This window comes from Sarcophilus harrisii, chromosome 5 (assembly GCF_902635505.1).
Source record: "Sarcophilus harrisii chromosome 5, mSarHar1.11, whole genome shotgun sequence".
NCBI classification, from domain to species: Eukaryota; Metazoa; Chordata; class Mammalia; order Dasyuromorphia; family Dasyuridae; genus Sarcophilus; species Sarcophilus harrisii.
In genome coordinates, this window is record NC_045430.1 from 84,943,947 (window position 1) to 84,970,132 (window position 26,186).

Here is a 26,186-nt window from a genome sequence, read left to right on the forward strand (position 1 = left end):
CTTTTTAGAGTTAGGGGAGATTATCTGTGGCTGTACTATAGCAATTGGAGGAGGGAGGGAAGGTGAGGACTATCAGATGGGCCCTGCTCTCTTGAAAAGTGTGTGGAGTTAGGGGTAGTGGAGGTGCTTATTTGTCAGCTTTTCTCCTGCTTCTGATCCCTACCCCCAGGCTTTTCCATTGACTCGGGGAAAGGCCTGATGAGGGCAGATGAGCTGAGCTTTGTGGCAGGGGCCCCAAGGGCCAACCACACAGGTGCAGTAGTGATTCTTCGAAGGGACAGCGCCAGCCGTCTGGTGCCCGAGGCTGTGCTACCTGGGGATCGTTTGACATCTGGCTTTGGCTATTCTCTAGCTGTGGCTGATCTCAACAACGATGGGTAAGAAGGGACATCTTAAGGGGTGTTATTTGCCCACAACTAGCATTGGGGTTTTAGTTAGCTGGTGATGGTTTAAGGGCAGGGAGAATTTAAGGACGTAGTTGGGAAGGATTTCCAGCACAGGCCCCTACCCTGACTGCCCTTCTCTTACTTTTGATTATTATTGAATGGTAGGTAGGTAATTTCATTGCTCCCCACTCTCACAGACTGGGGAAGATTCTGGGCAAGGTTTTCCAAACTTACCTTCTCTTCTCTTTCCGTTCCCAGCTGGGCAGATTTGGTGGTGGGTGCTCCCTATTTCTTCGAGCGCCAGGAAGAGCTGGGGGGAGCTGTATATGTGTATGTGAATCAGGCAGGGCGCTGGGCAGGGGTTTCACCCCTTCGGCTCTTTGGATCTCCTGGTTCTATGTTTGGGGTCAGTGTGGTCACCTTGGGGGACATCAACCAGGATGGCTTTCCAGGTAAGGCCATGAGTGAGTAGAGAATGACAGTCATATAAAGAGACCAGAAGGATGGAGGATAGGATGGGATGGGCAGAGGTCAAGGGATGAGAGACTAAAGTTGAGTCAGAGAAGGTGGGAGGACTGACCTGTTTTTTCCCCCTGAGTCTCACATCCCTGCTTGTTCCTCTCAGATATAGCTGTAGGTGCCCCCTTTGATGGACAAGGAAAGGTCTTCATCTATCATGGGAGCAGCCTGGGGGTTGTCCCCAAACCTGCTCAGGTAAGGATGTGGGGCAGAGGAATGAAAATTAGGTATCAGAGGGGGAGGCAAGGATGTATGGGGAGCTGAAAAGGGGTGGGGGGATTTGGAAAGATGAGAGACTGAGGCAAGTGTGGTGCACTATCTTTGGTTCCTAGGTGCTGGAGGGTGAGGCTGTGGGCATAGAGAGCTTTGGTTATTCACTGTCCGGAGGCCTGGATATAGATGGGAATGCTTATCCTGACTTGTTGGTTGGGTCTCTGGCCGACACTGTTGCACTCTTTAGGTAAGGTCTGACTATATCTTTGATCCCTGGCATCTCACTGTCTCTCCCACTCATCCCCATTCTCTCTTATTTTAATTAATTTTTCAATTGTCAACGATTAAATTTTCTTCTTTCTACTACTTCCCTTCATTGGGGAAAGAAAAAGAAAAAGGAAATCCTTGTAATTAGTAAGCACAGCTAAACAAAATAGATACCTATTTTGGCATTGTCTATTGCTGCTTTGTCAAGAAATTGGTAACATGGTTCATGGTAAAATGGTACCATTACATGGTATCATGGAATCACTATTAATTATTGTGTTGACTAGAATTCTTAGGTCTTTCAGAATTATAGGGTTTTTTTCATTTGGTGTGTGAGCAATAGGGTTGCCCAGGGTCACACCACTAGTAAGTGTTAATTATTTGAGGTTCTATTTGAATTCAGATCCTACTGACTTCAGGACCAACTCTGTGCCATCTAGCTGCGCCATAATTATATGTTTTTACAATATTGACAGTACAGTATACTTTGTTTTGGTTTTTCCCACTTTACATCTGTCCATAGAAATTAATCCAAATTTCTTTGAAATTTCTTCATTTAAAAAATTTTTTTTATTTGTTCCTTTAAATATTTCCAATTGCATGTAAAAAATATTTAATATCCATTTAAAATTTTTTTGAAGTCCAAATTCTCTGCCTCCTACCTGTCTTTACCCTCATGAGAAAACAAGCAATCTGATATAGATTATATATGTGAAGTTATGCAAAACTTATTTCCTTATTAGCTATGTTGAAAAAGAAAACAGATAAAAAATAAAAATGAGAAGAATAAAGAAAGTAAAAAAAAGTATACTTCAATATGCATTCAGAGTTTGTCAGTTCTCTAATTAGAGCACTTTTCATCATGGATCCTTTGGAACTGTCTTGATGAGAGTAGATAAATCATTCACAAATAGTCATCCTTACAAAATTGTTGTTACACTTAAATGTTCTCCTGCTTCTGTTCACTTCACTTTGCTTGTCTTCCCAGATTTTTCTAAAACCATCCAGCTTGTCATTTCTTATAGAATAATAGCATTCCATCACAATCACATACCACAACTTATTCAGCTAGTCTCAGTTGATGGGCAGCCCCACAATTTCCAATTCTTTGCCACCACAAAAATAGCTACTATAAATATTTTTGTACATGTACATCCTTACTTTGGGCTACAGACCTAGTAGTGGTATTATTGGGTGAAAGAGTATGCGCATTTTTATAGCTCTTTGGACATAGTTTCAAATTGTTCTCCAGAATGTTTGGCTCAATTCATAATGCACCAACAATGCATTAGTGTCCCGATTTTCTTATATAACCTCCATTATTTGTTATTTTCCTTTTCTATCCTATTAGCCAATTTCATAGATGTGAGGTGGTACTTTTAGGTTGTTTTAATTTGCATTTTTTTGACCATTAATGATCTTAGAGCATTTTTTCATATGACTATATGTAGCTTTGCTTTTTTCTTTTTTCTTTTTTTAAATTATTATAGCTTTTTATTTACAAGTTATATGCATAGGTAATTTTACAGTATTGACAATTGTCAAACCTTTTGTTTCACTTTTTTCCCTCCTTCCCCCCATCCACTCCAATACATGTTAAGTATGTTGCTTTGATTTCTTTTGAAAACTGCCTGTTTATATCCTTTGAGCATTTATCAACTGGGGAAAGACTTGAATTCTTATAAATTTGACTCAGTTCTCTATATAATTTGAAAAATGAGGGCTTTATCAGAGAAACTTGTAAAAATGTTTCCCCAGTTTCTTGCTTTCCTTCTAATCTTGACTACATTAGTTTCGTTTGTATAAACCCTTTTTAAAATTCAATGCACTCAAAACTATCCATTTTGTTCCTGTAATCCTCCTCCCTTGTTTGGTCATAAGTTCTTTTATCCAAGATCTGACAGGGAAAATTTTCCATGCTCCTCTAATTTACTTATGCTATTAACCTTTATATCTAAATCATGTACCCATTTTGATCTTGTCTTGGTATATGGTTTGAGTTATTTGTCTCTACCTAATTTCTGCCAAACTGCTTTTCCGTTTTCCTGACAGTTTTTAATCTATTAGTGAGTTCTTGTCCTCAAAGCTTGGATCTTTGTGTTTATCAAATTAATGTGTACTGTTTTTGTTTACTACTGTGTATTGTGTACCTAATACATTCCATTGCTCTCCATTCTATTTCTGAGCTAGTACCAGATTGTTTTGATGATTATTGCTGTGTAATCTGGTACTTTGAGATCTGATGCTACTAGACCACTCTGCTTCACAGTTTTGTTTTTGTTTCATTGACTTCCTTGAGTAATCAATATTTTTCCAATTATTTAGACCTGTCTTTTGTAATGTAAAAAGTATTTTGTAATTGTCTTCACACAGTCCCTGGGTTTTTCTGGGCAGATAGATTCCCAAATATTTTATATTGCCTGCAGATACTTTAAATAGGTCTTATTGATAGTATATAGAAATGTTGATGATTTATGTGAGTTTATTTTACATTCTGCAACTATGCTAAAGTTGTTAATTCTTTCAACAAATTTTAAAAGCTGATTTTCTGTGCTTCTCTATGTATACCATCATATCATCTGTAGAGTGAGAGTTTCTTTCTTTATTGTTTATAACAATGGTATAACCTTTTCTAATATTGTACTCCTGATGATCTCCCTGCTGTTTAATTATGTAAGCCTCCCCCACCTTGCACCATCTTGTCAATCCCTAGGTCCCATCCTGTCCTCCACGTCTCCCATGACATCTTTATCTCACCTCGAGCCATCGACCTAGAGCTGCCTAACTGTGCCGATGGCCACATGGTCTGGTGAGGCAGATCTCCTGGGGGAGTTGGGAGGGAGACGGTGTCAGAGCAATAGCACCGGATAGGGAAGTTAGAAGATCTGGATATGAGTTCAGATCCCACCTGATATTTACTAGCTGAGAGACTTTGGGAAAGGTCTTTCTTTGCCTCTGAGACCTTAATTTGCTTATCTTTAAAATAAAGAGGGAACGGGATAATTTCTAATCTAACTATAAATTCCAAGAGCTAGGTCCCAGGACCTGTGGCTCTGGGTGTTCTGAGTTTCATTTCCTTGCTCCCTTAACTTTGCTTCCCAAATGTGGCTTCCTTCATTTGGACTTGTTGCATCAGGTGCATGGTCAGTACATCCCTAGGACAGGAGCTGGGCAGGATTTAGATCTCTGAGTCTTCACAATATTTGACTTGGGGAATTGTTCTCTCTCTCCATAGTGTGGACCTGAGAGTCTGTTTCAGCTACATTGCTAATCCCAGCAACTACAATCCTAGTGTTGGTGAGTGAAGATCATTGCTTTTTTCCCTTGAACTAGATCAGTGTGGGTGACGGGTGGATGCTGTGTGAGGAGGGGTGGGGATGGGCAGGGGTAGGCTGGGATTGTTTCTCAGCCCTTTCTCTCATCTACCAGGCCTGAATTATGTATTGGATGGGGACACAGACCGGCGGCTCCGGGGTCAAGTTCCCCGTGTGTCTTTTCTGAATCGAAGCCCTGCTGACTCCAAACACCAGAGCTCAGGCACTGTGTGGCTTAGACACCAGAATGACCGAGCCTGTGGGAATGCCACATTCCAGTTGCAGGTTAACAAGTCCTTTGACCTATCCCCTCCTCCTATTTCCACTTCAGTTCCCTGCTTTTCCAGTCATTCCTATCTTTCCATTTATTATCTAGTATTCAAAAGATGTCTCCAAATCCTCTCCTGGGATCAGTCCACTTCCTTCCTGGAGTTTCTATACTCCAGGTCCATATGGATAGTATTTCCTTCCATGCTAGGAGATATAGAGACACTCCCCTTTCTTGGCAGCTGAAGATTTAGTGGATAGAGTGCAGAGCCTGAAATACCTAAGTTCAAATTCAGCCTCAGAAATTTACTAGCTATATGACCCTGAGCAAATTATTCAACTGATATTTGTCTCAGTTTTCTCAGCTGTGAAATGTGGCTAATAATAGTACCAAGATAGGTACTATCTTGCAGAGTTGTGAAGATCAAATGACACAATATTTGCAAAAAGTGCTTAACACAGTGTTTAGAATGTCATAGGCACTATGGAAATATTTATTCCTTTCCCTTTCCCTCTTTTCTCTCTCTCCCCCAGAGACCTATTGATATTAGTTTAATCAGAAGTTGTAAATATCATTTTCAGCTGTAAATTTAACCACTGAGCTTCAGTTTCTTCATCTGCAAAATGGAGAATGACAATATTTGTGTTGCCTACATCATCAGGTTGTTGTGAGGAAGGCATTTTGCAAATCTTGAAAGACTATCCTAGTTATGTTATCTCTACATAATATACCAGTTGTATTACTATTATTATTGCTAATTTATATTTATATATTAGTATTAATAATAGTGGTATCTTCATATCTCTTGGAAATTTGGAAAATTGTTATGTGCCAGAACTCTGAACTTGAAACAAAGGATTCTTACAAGGTACTAAGTCAGTGGAATTGATAGAGGCAATTGTTATCTAATTTAGTGTGGTTCAGTATGATTGATTTAATCCTACAACAAATAATGTTATGAACCAGAACTTGAAACAAGGTACTAAGTGGAATTGAGGACACAAATGGTTAAATATAGTTTAGCGTTGATTTAATCCTACAACAAATAATGATTTCCTAGTGATATAATGATTGGTTTGTACTTGTACAGCATATAAGCAAGAAGCTCTCAGGGCCAAAAGAACAAGTGCACTAGAAGCTCCCGGAGGCTGAGACAGATTCATTCCATCTTCCACCTTTGTTGTGGCTGGAGGCTGAAGCACAAACCCTTGGAAGTCGGGGAGGTTCAGTACTCAGAGAAGGCAGGTGGGAGCTCAAGCTCTCAGAACCAAGGTCAGACTGAAAGGCTCTCCAGAAAGCTGCCCAGCCCCAGGAAGGAAATAATAAAGGATCTGGACTATAAAAAAGTTAACTGGGCCGCAGGAAAGGAGACAAGACTTGGAAAGAGACAATAAAGGATTTGGACCTTAATCCCTGGCTGCACTTGTGGTGATTACTGAACTGAAATGAAGGCTGCTCCCAGAAGACCCCAAGAAAACCCCAACAAGAGAAAATTATATTTTAGAGAGAATATTATAGAAAATTGTTTCTTGATCTTTGTTCAAAGGATTGATAGGCTCTGCTCATTCTTTTGTTTTTATCTTGATGATGTGCAAAGAACAAAAAAGGGACATGTATGAAGTTGTTGAACTTTTATAATACACAGAAACTCCTTTGTTTTAGAACCTTACATCTAGGACAATATCTGGAGCATTCCAGTCTTCTCTGGACATTTTCTAGCTTTTTCCTGCCTCATGACTGTTTCTCTCAGCTTCTTTTAGCGCAAGTTGAATAAGAATTGGGCTTTTGCTGGAGAAATGAGGGGGACTGAAGACTTGGGGATTATATATCTATATCTATATTTATACATAGATATATCTATATATCTATATCTATATATTTGAACCTGGTTTCTCCCCTTTGTTATTTGCCTTTACAGGAGAATGTCAAAGACAAGCTTCGGCCTGTCATAGTGACCCTGTCCTACAGCCTACAGCCTTCCCGAGTCCAGCGTCAGGTCTCTGGACAAGAATTGCTTCCACTGGCACCCATCCTTAATGCCCACCAGCCCAGTACCCAGAGGACAGAGGTGTGTGTGTGTGTGTGTGTGTGTGTGTGTGTGTGTGTGAGAGAGAGAGAGAGAGAGAGAGATCATTACCCTGATTGGGGCTGGGTATTTTTTGGGTGGGAAGATGCATTGCTAGAAAGAGGCGTTTCCAGTGAGTTCTTTTTTTTCTCTTTTTTTTCTCCACTTTATCATCCTTAGGTCCACTTTCTCAAACAAGGTTGTGGAGAAGATAAGATCTGCCAGAGCAACCTGCAACTCGCCCGTGCCCAATTCTGTTCCCGGGTTGGGGACACAGAGTTCCATGCATTGCCAATGTGAGGAAGTAGGAAAGGGAAGAGATGGGAAGAATGAAAAGGCCCAGGTCTCTAGAACACAGAAAGACGTTTCAGAGGTGGTAGGGTTACCTAGGAAGTCTTTGAAGTAGGAAGGTTTGCCATTCTTTTCCCCAAAGAAAACAGACTGAGATGAAAGCAACTAAGAAAAGAGAGAAGTTGAGCCTCAAGGAGGTTTTTGATCAAAGGACAAACCCATAGGTGAGGCAGAGTAAAGAGAACTGATGGACTTTCCTCCTGACCAAATATTGATCCTGTATTTTGGGTCTGGGCTGAGTTTGTAACATGATGTGGAGAATTGAGGGAAAATAGAGACAGTTGAAGAAAAGGAGGCAGAAAGAGAGATGAATTGGAAATAAGAGCCTAAGGGCAGAAGATTAGGGAAAGACTGGGCCTAGGGGGGCTTGAGAAAGAGATAGATATAGAGAATGACTCCTCTAGTGAACGTCATCTCTAACTCTTCCAGGGAAGAAGATGGAACCACAGCTTTGTTTGCTCTGAGTGGTCAGCCAGTTATTGCTCTGGAGCTGACTGTCACCAATCTGCCCTCAGACCCAGCCCAGCCTGAGGCTGATGGTGATGATGCCCATGAAGCTCAGCTCCTAGTTTCCCTTCCCACTTCTCTGCATTATGTGGGGGTGCGGGCTCTGGAGCCTGCGGTAAGGATCCTATGGTATATACCTGGAAAAGAGAAGAGGAACTGGGATGTCCAATAACCTAACCTGATTCTTATCTACTTTTTAGGAAAAGCCCCTTTGTCTCTCTAATGAGAATGCTTCTCAAGTGGAGTGTGAGCTGGGGAACCCCATGAAGAGAGGAGCACAGGTTAGTATCTCTGACTACTTCTTTCTCCTACTCCTCCATACTTATGTATGGCGACTGCTCATAACAGTCCTTTCTTTTCATTCTCTCTTCGCCACTCTCTCAAGATGACCTTCTACCTTATTCTTGGAACTTCAGGCATCACAATTGAGACCACTAAGCTAGAGGTGGAGCTATTGTTGGCCACGTAAGACCAGGGGCATTGCCCTACAGGGGCTGGGAGAGGCCATAGAGAACTGGAAAGGGGTGGCCAGGGCTTGGAAGCCTGTGTTATTTATACTTTCACCTCCAGCAACCCTGTTCCCACTGCCACTCCTCCAGAATCAGCGAGCAGGAGCTGCATCCAGTTACTGCCCTTGCCCGAGTTGTCATTGAGTTGCCACTGTCCATAGTAGGGTAAGCGCTTTCAGTGTTTTTTGAAGGCTTTTTGCTGAGTGGGAAGCATGATGGAGGCAGGGTATCCTTTACCAGCTTCTAGACTCTGACTCTATCTATTCTCCTTCCCTTGGGCTTTTGACCTTAACCAAGTTCTTACCTCTCTCTCACTTCCATACTTAACTCTCCCTAATTTCTGTGCTTATTTCCTTTTTCCATTTCCTATGTTCACCTCCTATTTCTCTCCCTAGGAAAGTAATTCCTGAGAAGCTCTTCTTTTCTGGTGTGGTGAGGGGCGAGAGTGCCATGCATTCGGAGAAGGATGTGGGCAGCAAAGTCAAATATGAGATCACGGTGAGTGATCAAGACTAGAGCCTAGCATAATACTCTGCATGGGGCAAGAGCCTGATAAATATTTATTCAGTTGGATTGGATTGATTATACCCCTAAGGGATTCTTAACCTATTTGTGGGTGTCCTGGATCTCTCTGGCTGGTAAATCTTTGGACTCCTTAGCAATGTGTCTTTAAAGGCATACAATAAAGTTACGTTAGATTCCAAAGGAGACCAGTTTTATCGAAATAGTTATAAAAATATAAATATATTTTAAAAGTCAGATTCACAGACCCTAGGTTAAGAATCCCTACTCTAGAGAAATGGTGGTCCTTAAGTCACCCCTGATCCTTTAGGTAGAAGACTGGAGTGGGAGGGAAGGATGTTTATTTTGCCTTTCAGACTTCTGTCCTCTTCAGGACTGGATCTCTCTTCCTTGTCCCACTGTGATCTCCAGCCTTCCCTCCAGGTCATAATACTTGGTACAAAGACTTTGTTCTTGAGTCTTCAATGGACTCTCTTCCCTGTCCCCTTCCTGTCCTTCTTGGCCCACCTTTCATCCCATCCCACCATTCACCCAGTTCTCTACTTTTGTACAATCATACATATTTGTAAACTCTTCAAGGAGTGCCTGGTCCTGTACAGTCATCAAAAACTTCTTCTTGTTCTACTTTGTACCTATAGGTCTCTAACCAGGGCCAGTCACTGAACACTCTGGGCTCAGCTTTCTTAAATATCATGTGGCCACACGAGATTGCCAATGGGAAGTGGCTCCTATATCCAATGCGAGTGGAACTGGAGGGTGGTCGAGGACCTGGGCAGCAGGGGAATTGTATCCCCAAAGCCAACATCCTTGGACTGGTATAATTGGGTTATGAGGGTTGAGGAAAGAGGCCTGGGAAAGGTGGTAGCTAGACTACTGAAGCTAGAGATGGAGCTTAAACTTTTGGGGAGCATATTTTATAACTCTAGGGGTGGAGAGGACAACACTTTTAATCCTAATCCCTTCCAGTGTGCATCTAGCTTGGGAAGGGAAAAAGAGGGGGCATTACCCTGAAACTCTTGGGCCTTCTTGTATTCCCTCACTAGGATTGGGAGATTGGAGATCGGAAGAGGCGGGAACTGGGGCAACCAGAGCCCAAGTCCAGCAGCTCAGGCCCCTGGTGGCCTGTGGCCTCTGCAGAGAAAAAGAAAAAGATTACTCTGGTGAGGACAATGCAGGAAAGACATGAGGGTTGGGTGATTACAACAGTCAGAGTTCTGAATTGTGAATCACAGGATCTTTTGCTCAAGGATGTCCTTAGTACTTTAGGCATATTATTTCATTTGCTGTTTTTTTTTTTTTTTTTTTTTTTTTTCATCTGTAAAACAAGATGATTGGGATGGATGATTTCTAAGTAGATATCTTCTGGCTCTAAAAGCAATGGTCCTATGAGTTGAAAGTGGACAGGTGCCCAGCATAACCTGGTAGTGAAAATCAGCACAGACCTGTGGATAGAGCCTTGTCTTGAATTTGGGGTAGTGGGTAGAAATGAGATCTCCAAGGCATAAGATAACAGGGTTCTTGTCTCAGGAGAGCTCCCAGGGGATGGTGTTGGGATTTAGAGGAAGCAACACATGACTGCAAAATAACTCAGTGAGACTTACTTAGCTTGCAAGGACAAGTGAAAAATATATTAGATGATAGCTGATTAGAAGTTCTGGGTTATTTGTGTAAGATTTTATTTTGAGCTGATTTATCTCCTCATTGTCTTAGGCAACTTTCCATGAAGCTATCATTTTGAGTTCAGAGACTGCAGACCCATTTAATAGTTGTTTGAATTAGAAAGGTCAATATATATTTTTAAAAATAGTCATATGGAGACCTAGATTTTTCCTTCTTTTGTTCTAAATAATTGAAAGTTGATTGTATGTATATAGGTGTTGAAGGGATATGGACAAGATAAGATTATCATGGATGATATAATATATTTAGATGGGACTGCCAGTTGAATATTTGAATAAACTGATTAATGTATCAATTAAATTGGGGTGGATATCATTAGTAGAATGCCACGGGATTCTATCCTTGGCATTCTCTCTGTCTCTTTGTCTTTGTCTCTCTCTCTCTCTGTCTCTCTTTCTGTCTCTTTCATTGGATAATGATTTCGATGAGGGCAACAATGGTGTGCACATTTTTGTTTTTTGTTTTGCTGGACCATTAGTCTGAGGCAGCAAGATGAAATTTAATCCTGCACTGAGGTCAAAGTAAAATCAACTGCTCAAATACAGGATTGATAAGATACAGCTAAACAGAAATTAATTATGAGAAAAACCTGGTGGGCTTTAGTAGACTTCAAATTTAATAAGAGAAATCAGTGTGACATGGTGATCAAAATTACTAATGAAATTTTAGAGTCCATTGATAGAAATTTAGTTTTTGGAACAATGAAGAACTATTTTTAAATGTTAAAATAATTTCATGAAAGCAGTTGGATTATTAGTTTTTCATGATTGAGAAAACACATGAATTCAGTTATGTTTTTAAAAAAATGCATATATTTCCACCCCTCTACATATACAAATAGTAAGTTGGTTATTTCAGAGGCATTATTCTGTCTGCAGAAGGTATGTTTGCTCATTTGTTATATTTAATAATAGTGTATATTTTGTTGACACTAAAGAAAGATCAGAATAACCATATTTGGTGTGGATGTGCATTTGTGGTCTTTGAAATAACCACCTCTGAAATATCTAACTTTGCAACTTGACTACAAGTGCAACTACTTTATAAAAATAATAGTTAGCATTTATATAATGCTTACTATGTCAGGCACAGTGCTGAGTATTTTATAAATATTATCTCATTTGATCCTCATAACAACCCATTTTACAAAAGAAGAAAGTGAACCAGAATTAAATGAGTTGCCCTGTTTTACAGCTAGTAAATGTCTGAGACATTTTCATGTTTGAACATCTCATGTTTAAATTCAGGTCTTCTGGACTCCAGGTCTGATGTTGTCCCCATTATACCACTTAGCTGTCTGTCATAGTTTAATGATAATAATAGCTGGCATTGATTTAATGCTTTAAAGTTAGCAAAGAGTACTTGATTCTGTAAGGTAGGTGCCATTATTATTCTCATTTTATAGATAAGGAAAGTGAATCAGAGGGCAAAGAAGCTAGATGGCACAGTGAATAGAATGCTAAGTTTGTAGTCAGGAAGCTCTGAGTTCAAATACTGTCTTAGGTACTTAGTAACTTTGTAACTTGGAACTCTGTATCAGTTTCTTCTGGAGATAATAATAGTATCTATCTCCCAGGGTTGTTGTGAGGATCAAATGAGATAAATATTATTTTTACAAATTAGTATTATTATTATCTGGGGCCACACTGATACTGAGTGCTGATGGCTGGATTTCAACTTGTCTTCTTGATTCCAGTTTTAGTTATCTCCTTTTTTTTTTTTTTTTTCCCCATATTGGACTGCACATTGATAATATGGGGGATTTCAGTAATTTTTCAGTATTATTTTTTGACAGTCTGAAGAAACTTTTCTTATAATCATGGTTTTAAATGTATACCATAAAATACATCAGATTATGAGGGAAATCAATTACATTGTAATACAATTATAAAAATATTTTCTAAAAAAAGATCACAGACTGAAGATAAAAAACCTTGATCCATAATGGAATAAATTGATTTAAAAGAAGTAGGTTTCTCCTTATTAGAAATCTTATGATGAAAGCTGGATGATTGTTGGGCATTACAGAACCACAAAATATTAAAATTGGAAGGGACTTTTTGTGGTTATATAGTTCAACTCAGAGCAGAAGAAATCTCCATTGTAACACATCAATGAGTGGGCAGTCAGCCTCTGAGAATTTCCAATGAAGGGAGACCCCACTACTTTTGTTGGGGGGAGAGGAGGAGAAACCTTTTTTTTTTTATTAAATCAAATATTTTTTCAATTAATAAAAATCTATTTTCTCTTCCTCCCATTTCCCTCTCATCAAGGAAAAAACCAAACAAACAGAGAAGTCAAGTAAGGCTAGTCAAGCAAAACTAATTCCTGCACTGGCCATGTCCAAAAAATTATGTCTTTCTCTATACTCTGAGATCATCACCTCTCAGGATGGGGGAAGCATGTTTTATCCTGGTACTTTTGGAATCATAGTTGGCTATTATGTTGAAGAGAGCTGTTAAATGTTAGGTAATTTTGAAGAAGAAAGAATGCCAATAAAATTCATTGAAACAAAGACATTTTGTGCAAAGTATTTCCAGGAAGTTCTCAATGCCCCAGGAAAGTTCTATCATAACAACAGCAATAATTATGATGAGTTGAAATTGAAACAACATTGTAAAGCTTTTAAGCATAGTCAAAACTCTATCTTATTTGATCTTTACAGTAACTGTTGAAGGACACCCACTACCTTTCCCCCCCATTTTCCTCCTTTTATTTTATTTTTCTCAATTGCATGTAAAAATAATTTAACAATATTTTTTTAGTTCCAAATTCTCTCCTCTCCTTTCCTTCCCCCTCCTTGTGAAGACAATTTGATATAGATTATACATATGATGTATATATCATGCAAAACATATTTTCATAATACCGTGTTGCAAAAGAAAAGACAAACCCACATGAAAAATAAAGCAAAAACATATACCTCAATCTGTATTCAGATACCACTAGTTCTTTCTCTAGAGGAAGTTAGGATTTTTCATCATGGGTGCTTTGGAATTGTCTTGTATCGTTGTATTGATCAGAATAGCTACTTCATTTATAAGCAATCATTGCATAATATTGCTGTGTAAAATGTTCCATTTGTGTTCATTTCACTCTGATGAATTCATATAAGTCTTTTCAGGTTTTCCTGAAAGCATCTTGTTCATCATTTCTTTTTAAAAATAATTTTTTTGAAGCAATCAGGATTAAATGACTTGCCCAAGGTTCTCCTGATTCCAAGGCTAGTGCTCTTTCCATCCACTGTATTATCTAACTGCTCCATGCTTGTCCTTTTTTCAGTTACAATAGTATACCATCACAATTGTATACCATAACTTATTCAGTCATTCCCTTATTGATGGGCATGCCCTCAATTTCCAATTCTTTGCCATCACAAAAAGATAAATTTATATACAAAATGTAAATATTTTTGTATATATAAGTAATTTTCCTTTTCCTTTGATGTCTGGGATATTGCTGGGTAAAGGAGTTTAGCACAGTTATGCCCTTTGGGCATAAGTTCCAAATTGCTCTCCAGAATGGTTGGATTAATGCACAAGCAGTGCATTAGTGTCCCTATTTTCCCACATCCTTTCCAGCATTTGCCATTTATTTTTCTGTCCTACTAGACCATCTGATAGGTGTGTGTGGTGGTACCTTAGAGTTGTTTTAATTTGCATTTCTTTAATCAATAATGATTTAGACCATTTTTCCACAGCTTTGATTTCTCTTGAAAACTGCTTGTTCATATCTTTTAAGTTTTTATCAAGTGAGAAATGACTTGTATTCTTATAAATTTGACTCAGTTCTCTATGTAATTGGGAAATGTGGACTTTATCAGAGAAACTTGCTATAAAAATTTCCTCCCCCAGTTTTCCTTGCATTGGTTTTGTTTTTACAACCCCCTTTTTAATTCAATGTAATCAAATTATTCATTTTACTTTCCATGATTTTTTCTATCTCTTGATCATAAATTCACCCTTATCCATAGAACTTACAGGGAAAATTTTTCCATGCTCCTCTAATTTGCTAATGACATTACCTTATATGTCTAAATCATATATCCATTTTGATCTTGGTATGTCGTATGAGTTGTTTGTTTATAACGAATTTCTGCCATACTGCTCTTTAGTTTTTCCCATCAGTTTTTGTCAGATTGTGAATTCTCTTCCCCAAAGCTTGGATCTCCATGCTTGTCAAATACTAAATTAATATGTCCATTTACTACTATGTATTGCATACCTAATCTATTCCATTGATCTCCACTTTATTTCTGAGCCAGTACCAGATTGTTTTGATAATTATTGCTTTGTATTACAGTTTCAGCTCTGGTACTACTAGGCCATCCTGCTTCATTTTTTTATTGACTCCCTTGATATTCTTGACCTTTTGATCTTCCAGGTGAATTTTATTATTATGTTTTCTAGCTGCATAAAATAATTTTTTGGTAGTTTGATTAGTATGGCATTGAATAAGTAAATTAATTTAGTTAGAATTGTAATTTTTAATATATTGATTCAGCCTATCTTGAGCAATTGATATTTCTCCAATTGTTTAGATCTGACTTTATTTGTGTGAAAAGTGTTTTGTGATTATCCTCCAAACTCACTACTTTTGAAGCTTTTCATCACATATACACAAATTCTCAGGAAGGTTTTTAAAAAAAAGATAATATCAAACCTTGCAACTTTCATCCATATTGCTTTTGGTTTTGTTCTTTGGGGCCAAATAGGGCAAGTTCAATATCATCTTGGATTTTTTTGGGGGGGCTTATGTCTTACTTAAAAAACATTTTGATAGTTATATTTCAATATAATATGTTTTTTTGTAATCCTATGTATTTTATTTTGTTCATTTAAAAACATTATTCATGAGAATGAGTCCTCGGTTTCATCAGACTGCCAAAGTGACCTATTATACCTGAGAACAATCTTCTGTACCCAGAAAAAAGGGCAAGATATGGAGTATTGGAAACAGTAGTGGGGGGGGGGGTGGCTTATAGGAAAAATCTGAACTTGTAGCAAGTTATATGGTGAGAAGAGGATGATTTGAAGGTTCTGGATATCTGGATTTGTAGTGAGGTCAAAGAATAAAGCCTTTTTCTGACTGTTTTTAGGACTGTGAGCACCACACTGCCAACTGCATTGTCTACAGCTGCCCGTTATATAGCTTTGACCGGGAGGCAGTCCTCCATGTTTGGGGCCGCCTGTGGAACAGTACTTTCCTGGAGGTAAAGCGTACTGGGTATCATGGGTATTTTGAATTTCCTTTCTCTCTGTGGTTTTTCTCAAGTATCTTGATACTTCTGCATCTCTGGATGGTCTTCCTCTACTTTCCTCACCCCAGCTCCAAACTTTGCTAATTTGGGAGATGCCTTTCTCAGGATGAAGGTAGCAGTAGGAACAGATTACCTTAGAGCAGCAAATCCACTTTATTCTATCAGAAGTTACCTTATTTTTTCCTCCTCCATTGAAAACTCAAATGATTTCACTGTTCTGACTTTCACTTGAATTGTAGGTTAATTTAAAAGCCTGAAATCTTTTGAGACTGTTTACTTTTTATATTTGTATCTAGGATCCTATCTTGAACATAAAAGGTGTTTTAATAACTGTCAATGTTGAATTGTACAGATCTTTTGGGGCATTAGGAGTTTAGATAGGGCATGTGTGTGTTAGGGAAAGGTGTCACTGGATAATTTTTTTCTTTATCCTCCAACTCTAGGAATACACAGATGTGAAGTCCCTGGATATTATTGTCCGAGCCAATATCACTGTCAAGTCATCTATACAGAATCTGGTGCTCAGAAATTCCCATATAGAGGTGTGTCCCAGGGCTTGGGAATGGGAGGAGGACAATTCATTCATTTCTACCTTCACTCCCCACCTTCTTCCCCTTGCCAATTTTTAAACCCTTCTCTTTGCAGATCCCTGTGCCTGTGTATTTGGACCCCATGGCTGTGGTGGCTGGTGGGGTCCCTTGGTGGGTCATCTTACTGGCTGTACTGGCTGGAATTCTGGTGCTGGCTCTGCTTGTTCTTCTCATGTGGAAGGTGAGGATGAAGCTGGGGATGGGTTAGCAAGGATCATGGCCCTGCTGGGCTCCTCCACTGGGATCCCCGGAGAAATCATTAGTACTTAGAATCCCATGAGGCACACATGGAAAATGAACTTAGAACTTCCCTTCCCCCTAAGTCCTGGGATGAACAGAGACCATACCCAGAATCACACGTATGAAGGGAAAGGAGCCACAAAAAATTCATGCATGTCTACCCTCATCCACATTAAATCTCTGATAGGCTTTTAGAGTGATCTGAAACTTTATGGAGAAGATAAAACTCATCTGATGAGAGCCTCATAAGATCAACCCTGGGATTTTTACCTCCTTGCAGGAATCCTATGGAATCATGTAACTCTCTCACATAGACAACCAAAATATTCTAGGGATTCTAGAAGTGCCAGTTCTCTTGTTCCCTCCATCCTCTCCCACCCTACCCCCTTGGGCCTTCCCATTCCCTTTCTCTTCTGACCCTCTCCTCCTCCAATACTCCAGTGTGGTTTCTTTCATCGGAGCAGCCAAGGCCTACAATTTGCCACCAATTATCACCGGGCCCATCTGGCTGTGCAGCCCTCGGCCGCAGACCAAGGGGGCCCAGGCACTGTGGGGTAATAGAACTCTGTGTGTATGTGTGCACATATCCCTGGGGGTTGGTCCCTTCCGCATTCAAGGGCTGTGAGTGTGCAAAAGGAAATGATGAGGCAGGAGTGTATGTGAGCCTGCAGGAGTCGGGAGGGAAGGACAGTGCCTGAGTATGCAAGAATGAGTATATACAGCCTTGGGGATGGTGAAATGAGTGTGCATAGGTCTGGAAAGCGTGAGCATGTGGGAGATTTGGGAGATATCATGCATGTGTATTCCAGGAGACATCAGTGTGTAGAGCTGGGTGTGAGATAGCCTGTGGAGGGATAGCACAAGATTGTGGGAGCTTGAGCATGTGGTTTGGTCCCAGGCTGCTGTGTACAAGGGTCACTATAGTCTTGGTTCTCTTTGCAAGGCTGAGAATGTATAAGGTCCACAAATGTACTCTGTATAAGCCCACATGGTGTGGGGTAGTGGATGGTGTTAGGCCTGGAGTAAGGAGGTCTAGTTTCAAGACCACTGTACCTTTCTGAATGTCAGCTTCTTCATCTGTAAGATGGGGATGACAAAACTGACCCTCCCTTCTTCACTGGTGATGAGAAAATTACCTCATAACCAATACATTCTATAGACCCCTGAGAAGGGGTCCAGTGGACCCAGTTAAGCACTTGTAAGGGATCTAAGTGCAGATAGGAACCCAGCCTAAGTAGGAGTCTGTATAGAGAATGTAAGGGATGGAAAATTTTCAAGTGGGACAACCCTCAAGGCAGGATAAATGAGAAATAGCCTCAGCCATGGCAGAGGTAGGAGGATCATGATGTTTCACCATGGGACCCCTGGTGTTGAGAAGGCTAAGAAGTCTAATTATTATAATAACTAGCATTTATACAGTACTTTAAGAATTCTTTCATTTTATCCTTAACAACAATTCTGGGAGATTGATGCTGTTATCTCCATTTTACAGATGGAAAAATAAGCAAGTAGAAGAATCTCTTGTTCAGGGCCACACAGCTAGTCAGTGTATGAGAGTGGATTTGAAGTTGCATCTTGCGACTTCAAATCCACTGTGCTACTTAGCTTCCTATATCTTTGGCAAAGGAAATTCCCTCAATGTCACCTTTCTGTATCACTTGAATCGCAGGTCCTTTTGACCCTTGATAAGGAATGCTTCCTCGGCCTATGTATACTCAGGCCACATAGGACTCAGCTCTCTTTCCAGTGTTTGGAGTTCTGTATTAGTCTGCTATAATTGAAATACATGTACCTTTCTTCCGTACTGAGGAAGGAGAGGGGTGGCCCCTCACTGGAGCTGTGTTGTCTGGACTTGTTAACTTTTCACTTTGGGGGATCTTCTTTTAGATGGGATTCTTCAAACGGGCGCAGTATCCCGAAGCCACAGTGCCCCAGTACCACGCGGTAAAGATCCCCCGGGAGGACCGGCAGCTCTTCAAGGAGGAGAAGACGGGTACCATCTTGAGGAACAACTGGGGTACCCCCCGGAGAGAGAGTACTGATGGACATCCTATCCTGGGTCCTGATGGGCACTCAGAAGTGAGAGGCAGTGGACATCCAGAGTTGGCAACTGCCTAGCTCAGCTCTTCACTTTTTCCTGGCATGGCTCTGCCACTATTCTTCTCACTGGTCCTAAAGCCAGTCTGCCTCCCCACATCTTCCTAGAGATGCCTTCTTAACATGGGTAGTGTGGGTGCGGAGAAAATGGATATCCACAGAGTTGGCTTGCCCAAAGGGTCCAGGATCACCGACTCTCCCCCTGTCTTGCTGCTCTCTCTCCCCTTTCTCCCTTCATCATGCTATCCTCAGTCCTGGGAGCCTGTGGAAGAATATCCAGGAGAGGAAGTAAGACCACTATAGCAAGGAAGTCTTGACTTAGAAGGGGAGAGAGAAACAATCATAGTTCTCTTTTACTTCTGTTAATGCTTGGAAAAACTATATCCCTAGTGCCTCTCTGGAAGTGCCTTAGCCCTGGCAGGAAGGAGGGGGAGAGGCTGCCCCCGGGACTTCCCCCCAAACTCTAGACCCCATTTTGCTGGGCTGTCTCAGTGGCTTTTGTTTATTTATTAAAAAGTATTTAAGTACCACATGAAGGACCCCTTGACTTTCCCCGTGCCCCCTGATATTGTTGGCTTAGTTCTCTGCTTCTATATTTTCCATATAACCCTTGGTGTGTTGTGGGATTGATAGATTGATTCAGTGATTTCTGGACACAGGCTTTATTAGGAAGCTAGGGAAGTGATGACATGAGTAAGTTTGGGGCTGGGGAAAGGAGAGGAAACCTGGGTGGGAGGAAGGGAGACTGAAATAGCCTGGATAGATAAAGAGAGAGAGGAGAAGAAGATGAAAGAGGGGAAAGAGAGGAAATGAGAGAGATGTACAGATAAATCTGCTCTTTGTATAGGGATCAGTTCCTGAAGAACGGATCAGGTGAGGAGTAGGTCTCTTGGTAGGAGGGATAATTGAGAAGGCATGTTGAAAAGGAGGCGTGTGAGATAGCAGCAGAGAGATAAGAGAAGTGAGAAGTGAGCCTTATAATCTTTTCACAGCCAGTCCCATGTTGTGGGGACCAATTGGAGTTAAGACCAGTTGGAGTTAAGAAAACCTGGCCCTCTCCAGCTCTTTCAGGGTCTCCCTGGTGAAATAGCAGCCATTGTCAATGTACTTCCAGGTGGGCTCAGTCAACCAGCTGCCACATCAAGGCCCAATTTCCAGGAGGCTCACCCATGTGTTTCTCCAAACAGAAGATGCCTCCCTTTCTAGGAAGGAGAAGATTACAAAGTCATTCAGGGGATAGGCCTTTTTCAACTTCCTCCATTCTTTTTAACCCCAGGTGTTTTTTTAAACCAAGAGCTATAAACGTTGGGAAAGATGGTAGAATCAGAGACTATCCCCCCATTTAATCCTTTCTAGTCCCTCTCCTCCTTCCCCCACTTGTTCCTCCTGTTCTTTGTTATTTACGAATATTTGAATGGTGGGTAAACTGAGGACATAGTGGGAAGGCCCTTCAGAGGTCTTAGTTTGTAGTCTTGGTTCTGTCAAGAATTTGCTTGAGTAAATTTCTTAACCACTCAGTGTTTTAGTTTTTTCATCTAAGAATTCAGATTCTTCAAATATTTACTAAGTGCCTACCATATGCAAGGTACTGTAGTGATAAAAGCCAATGAAAATAGTCCCATATAATATATTGGCAGATGAGCAATTACAAATAGGTGGTGATAGGATCAAGGGAGAGAGCTGACAGAGATCTAGGAAAATTTGAGAAGGAAGAGAGGATTCTCCAGAAATGATAAGGATTTGGAAGAGGAGGGAATAAGGGTGAAAGGATAGTGGAGAAGGGAGGGATTGGTTTGTGAAGGTGATCAGAGGCTGGAATTGGTATGTTGGATATGGTAGAACAACTGGGATGATGGTTCACCCCCATCTGACGCATTGTGTTCAGTTCTGAGCTCCACATTTTAGAAAGGATTAAAACCTTATCATTTGAAGATCAATTGAATGGCCTGGGGCCAGAGAGATGCTTTATCAGGAGATACTTGCAGGTGTGGGTGGGAATTGGAGTAGTTATCTTCAAATATTTTAAGGGACATCTTTATCTAAGATGCATTAGAAAAGTAAAAATGCACAAGAGTAAACTGCTAGAGTTGGGGTCAAGATATCTTAGTTCAAATTATTGTTGTTCACTTGTGTTTGACTCTGTGATTCCATATGGGATTTTCTTGGCAGAGATATTGCAGTTGCTTGCATTTACTTCTTTAGCTCATTTGACAGATGAAGAAACTGAGGCAAAACAGGATTATACAGTTAATAAATATCTGGAGCCAGATTTGAAATCAGGGAAATTAATCTTCCCAAATCCAGGCTCACCACTTTATGCACAATGGCACCACCTAGTGGGTTCAAATACTGCCTCAGAAATTTATTAGTTTGTGATTGTGGACAGGATCCTTCTCAGGGCCTAATTTTCTCTCTCTGTAAAAGAGGAATAAAAATGCTTAAACTCCCCACAGGGTTATTATGTGGGAATAGATTTTGCAAACCTCACAATACTATATGAGCACATGATTAGTATTATTAGGTATAATAGAAAATTATGTTGTGGAGAGATTTAGTTAAGGAAAAACTTGTTAAATAAATAGAACTCTCCCCAACAAAATGGGTTAATGGGTATGGGACATGGCAAATATCAAATATTATTGAAAAAAATGAAATAATTTATGTTTTAATAGATGGAGGATGAGAATTATACCTAAGTTGGCTATCTATATATAGTCATAATCTTGATTCAATAGCACTAAGATCAGAATTTATTTTTAAAAAGAGAAAAAAAATAAGGCATACAATTTCACACTGAATTACTAAACAATCTATTAAAACAAAAAATTAGAAGCGGATAATAATTACTAAGAAAAAGATAACCGGTTCACTAATCTATTGTTAATGGATCTGTGAATTTGATGTGAATGAAATACTTGGACTGCCTTGAGACTTACTGAGTTTCTTCTCATCTCTGGAAATATTCAAAAATTGGGTGTTCTAAAGTTATTCATTCTTTGGATGGGGGAGGAGTGGGTGGCTATTTCCTCAACATGTCACGTTTAATGAAAACCTAAGGAGCCAGATTGATAGAGACCCTGAAACATTCAGGTCCCTTTTAATACAGTAATTTTGTGATCGTAACATCTGCTCTACGGTTGCAGGCTGTTGTGAAGGTCAAATAAAATCATAATTTAGAATGTACTTTGGAAGGTTAAGAGTTTTATAAATGCAAGAGATTACAAATTTTTAACCATTAACCATAGTTATTATGTTTGTTGAGTTGTTGCTTCTTCTATACAGACCCCTAAACCAGATGTTCATTTTTGTACCCTTACCTCCCTTCTAAGTGGGAGTTTGGTCCCTGAGACCCACAATGACATTCCTATAACCCCTCAGAGGCTGACAAGGGTACAGAAAAAACTCAGGATATAGAGTCGGAAGACCTGTTTTTAAGTCCAGACTTTTTCACTTATTACCTGTGTAACTGAACCCTGTCTGAAACTCAGTTTCCTTGTCTGTAAAATGGGCATTGTACTGCTTGTCAATCTATTTCATGGGGTTGTTGTGTGGAAAATATGGAAAACTTTAAAATTCTTTCTAAATATGAATTATTATACAAATAACTGATTCTCAATCTATAAAATGAAGGAATTGCCTTGCTCACCCATTAACTCTAAATCTTTAATCTTATGCTCAGAGAGACACTCAGTAAATCAAGCTGTTTGGTTCCCTTGTACCTGGGATTTGGGTTCTTAGGAAGAGGAGGTCGTAGAGACCCTTGCTGGGCAATCTGTATCAATTTCTCCTTTTTGTAAAATGAGTGAGTTGGATCTGAGGATCTTTAAGGATTCTTCTAACTTTAGAGCTAGTATCTTATAATAATAGAGTATATCCAAACTGTATGTCCCATACCCAATACCTTTTAAGAGATGATATTAAGGCAGGGGTCCTCAAACTACGGCTCTCGGGCCAGATGCGGCAGCTGAGAACAATTATCCCCCTCACCCAGGGCTATGAAGTTTCTTTATTTAAAGGCCCACAAAACAAAGTTTTTATTTTTACTATAGTCCGGCTCTCCAACAGTCTGAGGGACAGTGAACTGGCCCCCTATTTAAAAAGTTTGAGGACCCCTGTAGGGCATCCAGCCTAGTCTTCAGGGCCTTATCTTACCATTCCTGGAAAATTATATTCATATAAATATTTCAGGTGTTTCAAAAAATCAAGAACCTGTTCTTTGTAGTTTCTGGTTCCCAAAATACCAGGATCCCATCATAACATAGCATTGGGTAATTAATCTAATCTGCTTCTTCCAAGATGGTTCTATTTTCCTGATTCCATTACTTCTAGAAATAAGCATTGCTTATTTGCTTATTAGCACTGACCTCATTCCCCTGAATCTCTGCTGTCCCAAGTTCTTTTCCCATCACTCACTCCATGACCCTCATTACACATTCCCATTGCCATCCATTTCACTGACTTTAGCACTCTCTGGACTTTGCATAGGACCTTTCTTGGCTTAGGACTAAGCATGGGATCAGGATGCAGACCATTGCATCCATGGAGCCATCAGCCACTTGACATGTCCTCCCCTGAAGCCACTAGAAACTCTTCATATTTAAGGTGCTTGTTTTTGACCATACTCTGTCAGGAGCTTGTCAAGGTAGAGGTTGGGATCCATGCAGGTGACCCTGAAGCTGGCCTGATAGAACTCAAAAGTTAGCACAGGGACAGCAGCCAAGTTCTAGCAAAGTCACCTTTTCAAAGGCCCTGGCAAGCTTCTTTATCTGTCTAAAGAGCTTCCATTTCTTCATTTTCTGGTTGCTCTTGGGAGTCAGTACTGCCATGAGGTAGGGGAAGTGCTTATTTCATATGGGTAGCCTTTGAACAGGTAAGCAGGTAAAGGGCATGAGGGGATTGACCTGCTCATCAATCAACTAAATCTTTAATCTTGTGCTTAGAGTGACACTCAGTTACCCAGAGAGTGAAGCTGTTTGATTCTCTTGTAGTTGGGATTTGGGCTCTTGGGAAGAGGAGGACACAGAACCATCTGGAGAACAAAAAGCAGGATATCCATAGTGGGTTCCTATGTCTATTCTCTATCGCTCTGTGATTGAATTTCTTCTTTCTGCCTGGTACTATTTAAACATCTAAACTCTCCTCTGCTTCCTCTGTAATATTTGTTTATAGTTTGAACTTTATTCTGTTTACAGAAACTCATTCCTTAAAGAACAGAGCTAAATGGACCATGGGAGTGAGATGGAGAAACAGGTGGAGGGTGGTTGGAATTCTCCCATTAGACAATAGGCCTCTGTTCCTTCCCCTTTTATTATATTTTTCTACAGTGGAGGAAGGAAGCCTGGTTTGAGACCTTGAACACTGTTCAGCGTTCTGATGTCTTATAGCTAGAGTCAGCTCACATTGGCTCATGAGAATCAGTTGTTAAAATTTCAGTTAAAATTCCTCATGGGGCAGCAATGTGGTATAGTGGATAGAGTACTGAGCCTGGAGGCAGGAAGATCTGAGTTCAAACTGACCTCAGATATTTTTTAGCTGTGTGACCCTAGGCATGTCACTTATCTCTATTTGTCTCAGTTTCCTCATCTATCAAATGAGCTGGAGAAGGCAAACTACTTTTGTCAAACTATCTTTGTCAAGAAAACCTCAAATGAGGTCATGAAACATACATACATACAACGGAAATGATTAACACCAAAATTCATTTATATTTTGTAAGTCATCAAATGCTTTAAGTCAAGCTTTTAATTTGTTGAGAAAGTGTTAATAATGCAGATTAAACTTAAAAATATGTTCTGCATACATTCTGCCCTAACTTCTGACCAGAGCTGGCTGTTAAGCATTTTCCAGTACATCACTTCTTATAGTTCTTAAATGGCTGTATGATCTCACTGACATGGGTATTGGTGTGGATTAATGACATCCCATCCATGCTTTCACATGAGATCCAAATTTGCCTTCATATAACATCCAGTATGCTGGAAATGGTCTTCACATTTTCTGGATAGGAGTGAGAGACTCACGCAATTTATTTGTTGATAATGTGATTGATCACCTCCTTTTCTGTCCCCACATTTCTAGAATGATATCCTTCATCATTCTAGAAATATGACTGACTTTTCTGAGGCGAGCACAATGGCCAGCCTTTGGCCCCAACTACCTGCTTCCTTCTGGCAGGAATCAAGTCTCCTTTGGCGAAGGGTGAGAGTAGGAGACTAAAGAAGCCTATTTGTTACTATCTCCTAGTCACCTAGACAGACCTATGTGGACATATATAACCTATATGGGCAATGCATGTATACACTTCACAAACAAATCTGATGCAGTTAAAATTAGACTAGAAGCAGGTAATAGGGGAAAAAACTTTGAAGTATGTCTTTCCAGTAAAGATTTCATATCCAAGACCTGTAAAAAACTTAAATTTATAAGATTAAGAACCATTCCCCAACAGATAAATAATTCAAGGATATAAACAGATCTTTTTAAAGGAAGAAATCCAAGCTATCAACAATCATACATAAAAAAGACTCCAAGTCACTAGCAATTAGAGAAGTGTATAACTCTGAGGTTTCACTTAACACCCATCCAATTGACAAAGATGATGAAATGGAAAAAGGACATATGTTGAAGGGGGTGTGGGAAAACAGGTACACTTGCTTGCTGTTGGTTGGAGCTGTGAATTGATTCAGCCATTTTGAAAAGTAATTTTGATCCACTCAGAGGTGTGGTGGAGCTAGTTTAAGCCAACTTGTGAGAGCCAAGTGTTCAATTTTTAGTGTGAGCCTTTATATCTCTGAAATAAGCAAATGTTAAAGATCAGGTCTTGTTCATTATTTTTTGTTGATTGTCTAGTGATGGAAAAATGCAAGTATTTCAGATTAAATTTATCTCTTTATTATAATAGTTTTTTATTTTTCAAAATACATGCAAAGATAGTTTTTAACATTCACCCTTGCAAAACCTTGTGTTCCAAATTTTTCTTTTTCTCTCCCTCCCCACTCCTCTAGACAGCAAGCAATCCAATATAGGTTAAATCCAATTCTTCTATACAAGTTTCCATATTTATCATACTGCACAAGAAAAATCAAATCATAAGGGAAAAAATGAGAAAGGAAAAAAACAAGCAAGAAAACAATAACAACAAAAAAGTGAAAATAGTACGTCGTGCTCCATATTCAGTCCCCATAATCCTCTTTCTAGATGCAGATGGCTCTCTTTATCACAAGTCTATTGAAATTGGCCTGAATGATCTCACTGTTGCAAAGAGATACATCCATCAGAATTGATTATTGTATAATCTTGCTGTTGCTGTGCATAATGTTCTCTTGGTTCTATTCACTTCACTTAACATCAGTTCATGTAAGTCTCTCCAGGCCTCTCTGAAATCATCCTGCTGATCAT

General features: G+C 39.8%; 2 protein-coding genes across 5 annotated transcripts in view; one reads left to right on the forward strand and one right to left on the reverse strand.

Moving 5' to 3' along the window:
• The window catches only part of ITGA7 (integrin subunit alpha 7), a 30,216-nt gene extending 9,910 nt beyond the window's left edge, over positions 1-20,306 (forward strand). For all 4 annotated transcript variants that reach the window (XM_031941225.1, XM_012551469.2, XM_012551463.2 and 1 more), the window contains 20 exons: positions 170-377; positions 645-838; positions 1,012-1,100; positions 1,238-1,365; positions 4,099-4,194; positions 4,621-4,682; positions 4,815-4,984; positions 6,886-7,035; positions 7,213-7,328; positions 7,813-8,005; positions 8,091-8,171; positions 8,276-8,355; positions 8,490-8,564; positions 8,795-8,897; positions 9,560-9,736; positions 9,965-10,081; positions 15,700-15,813; positions 16,305-16,403; positions 16,507-16,632; positions 18,579-20,306. In XM_031941225.1, coding sequence (XP_031797085.1) covers positions 170-377; positions 645-838; positions 1,012-1,100; positions 1,238-1,365; positions 4,099-4,194; positions 4,621-4,682; positions 4,815-4,984; positions 6,886-7,035; positions 7,213-7,328; positions 7,813-8,005; positions 8,091-8,171; positions 8,276-8,355; positions 8,490-8,564; positions 8,795-8,897; positions 9,560-9,736; positions 9,965-10,081; positions 15,700-15,813; positions 16,305-16,403; positions 16,507-16,632; positions 18,579-18,809 — 2,609 coding nt within the window. In that variant the 3' untranslated portion in view covers positions 18,810-20,306. The remainder of the gene's footprint in view (positions 1-169; positions 378-644; positions 839-1,011; positions 1,101-1,237; positions 1,366-4,098; positions 4,195-4,620; positions 4,683-4,814; positions 4,985-6,885; positions 7,036-7,212; positions 7,329-7,812; positions 8,006-8,090; positions 8,172-8,275; positions 8,356-8,489; positions 8,565-8,794; positions 8,898-9,559; positions 9,737-9,964; positions 10,082-15,699; positions 15,814-16,304; positions 16,404-16,506; positions 16,633-18,578) is intronic.
• METTL7B (methyltransferase like 7B) lies at positions 19,764-23,844 on the reverse strand. Its single transcript, XM_012551452.1, is given in 9 exon segments — positions 19,764-19,913; positions 19,915-19,990; positions 23,248-23,290; positions 23,293-23,348; positions 23,350-23,415; positions 23,417-23,484; positions 23,486-23,644; positions 23,646-23,689; positions 23,745-23,844. Coding segments are annotated over 9 exon segments (762 nt in total).
• Between the last annotated feature and the right edge of the window lie 2,342 nt (positions 23,845-26,186).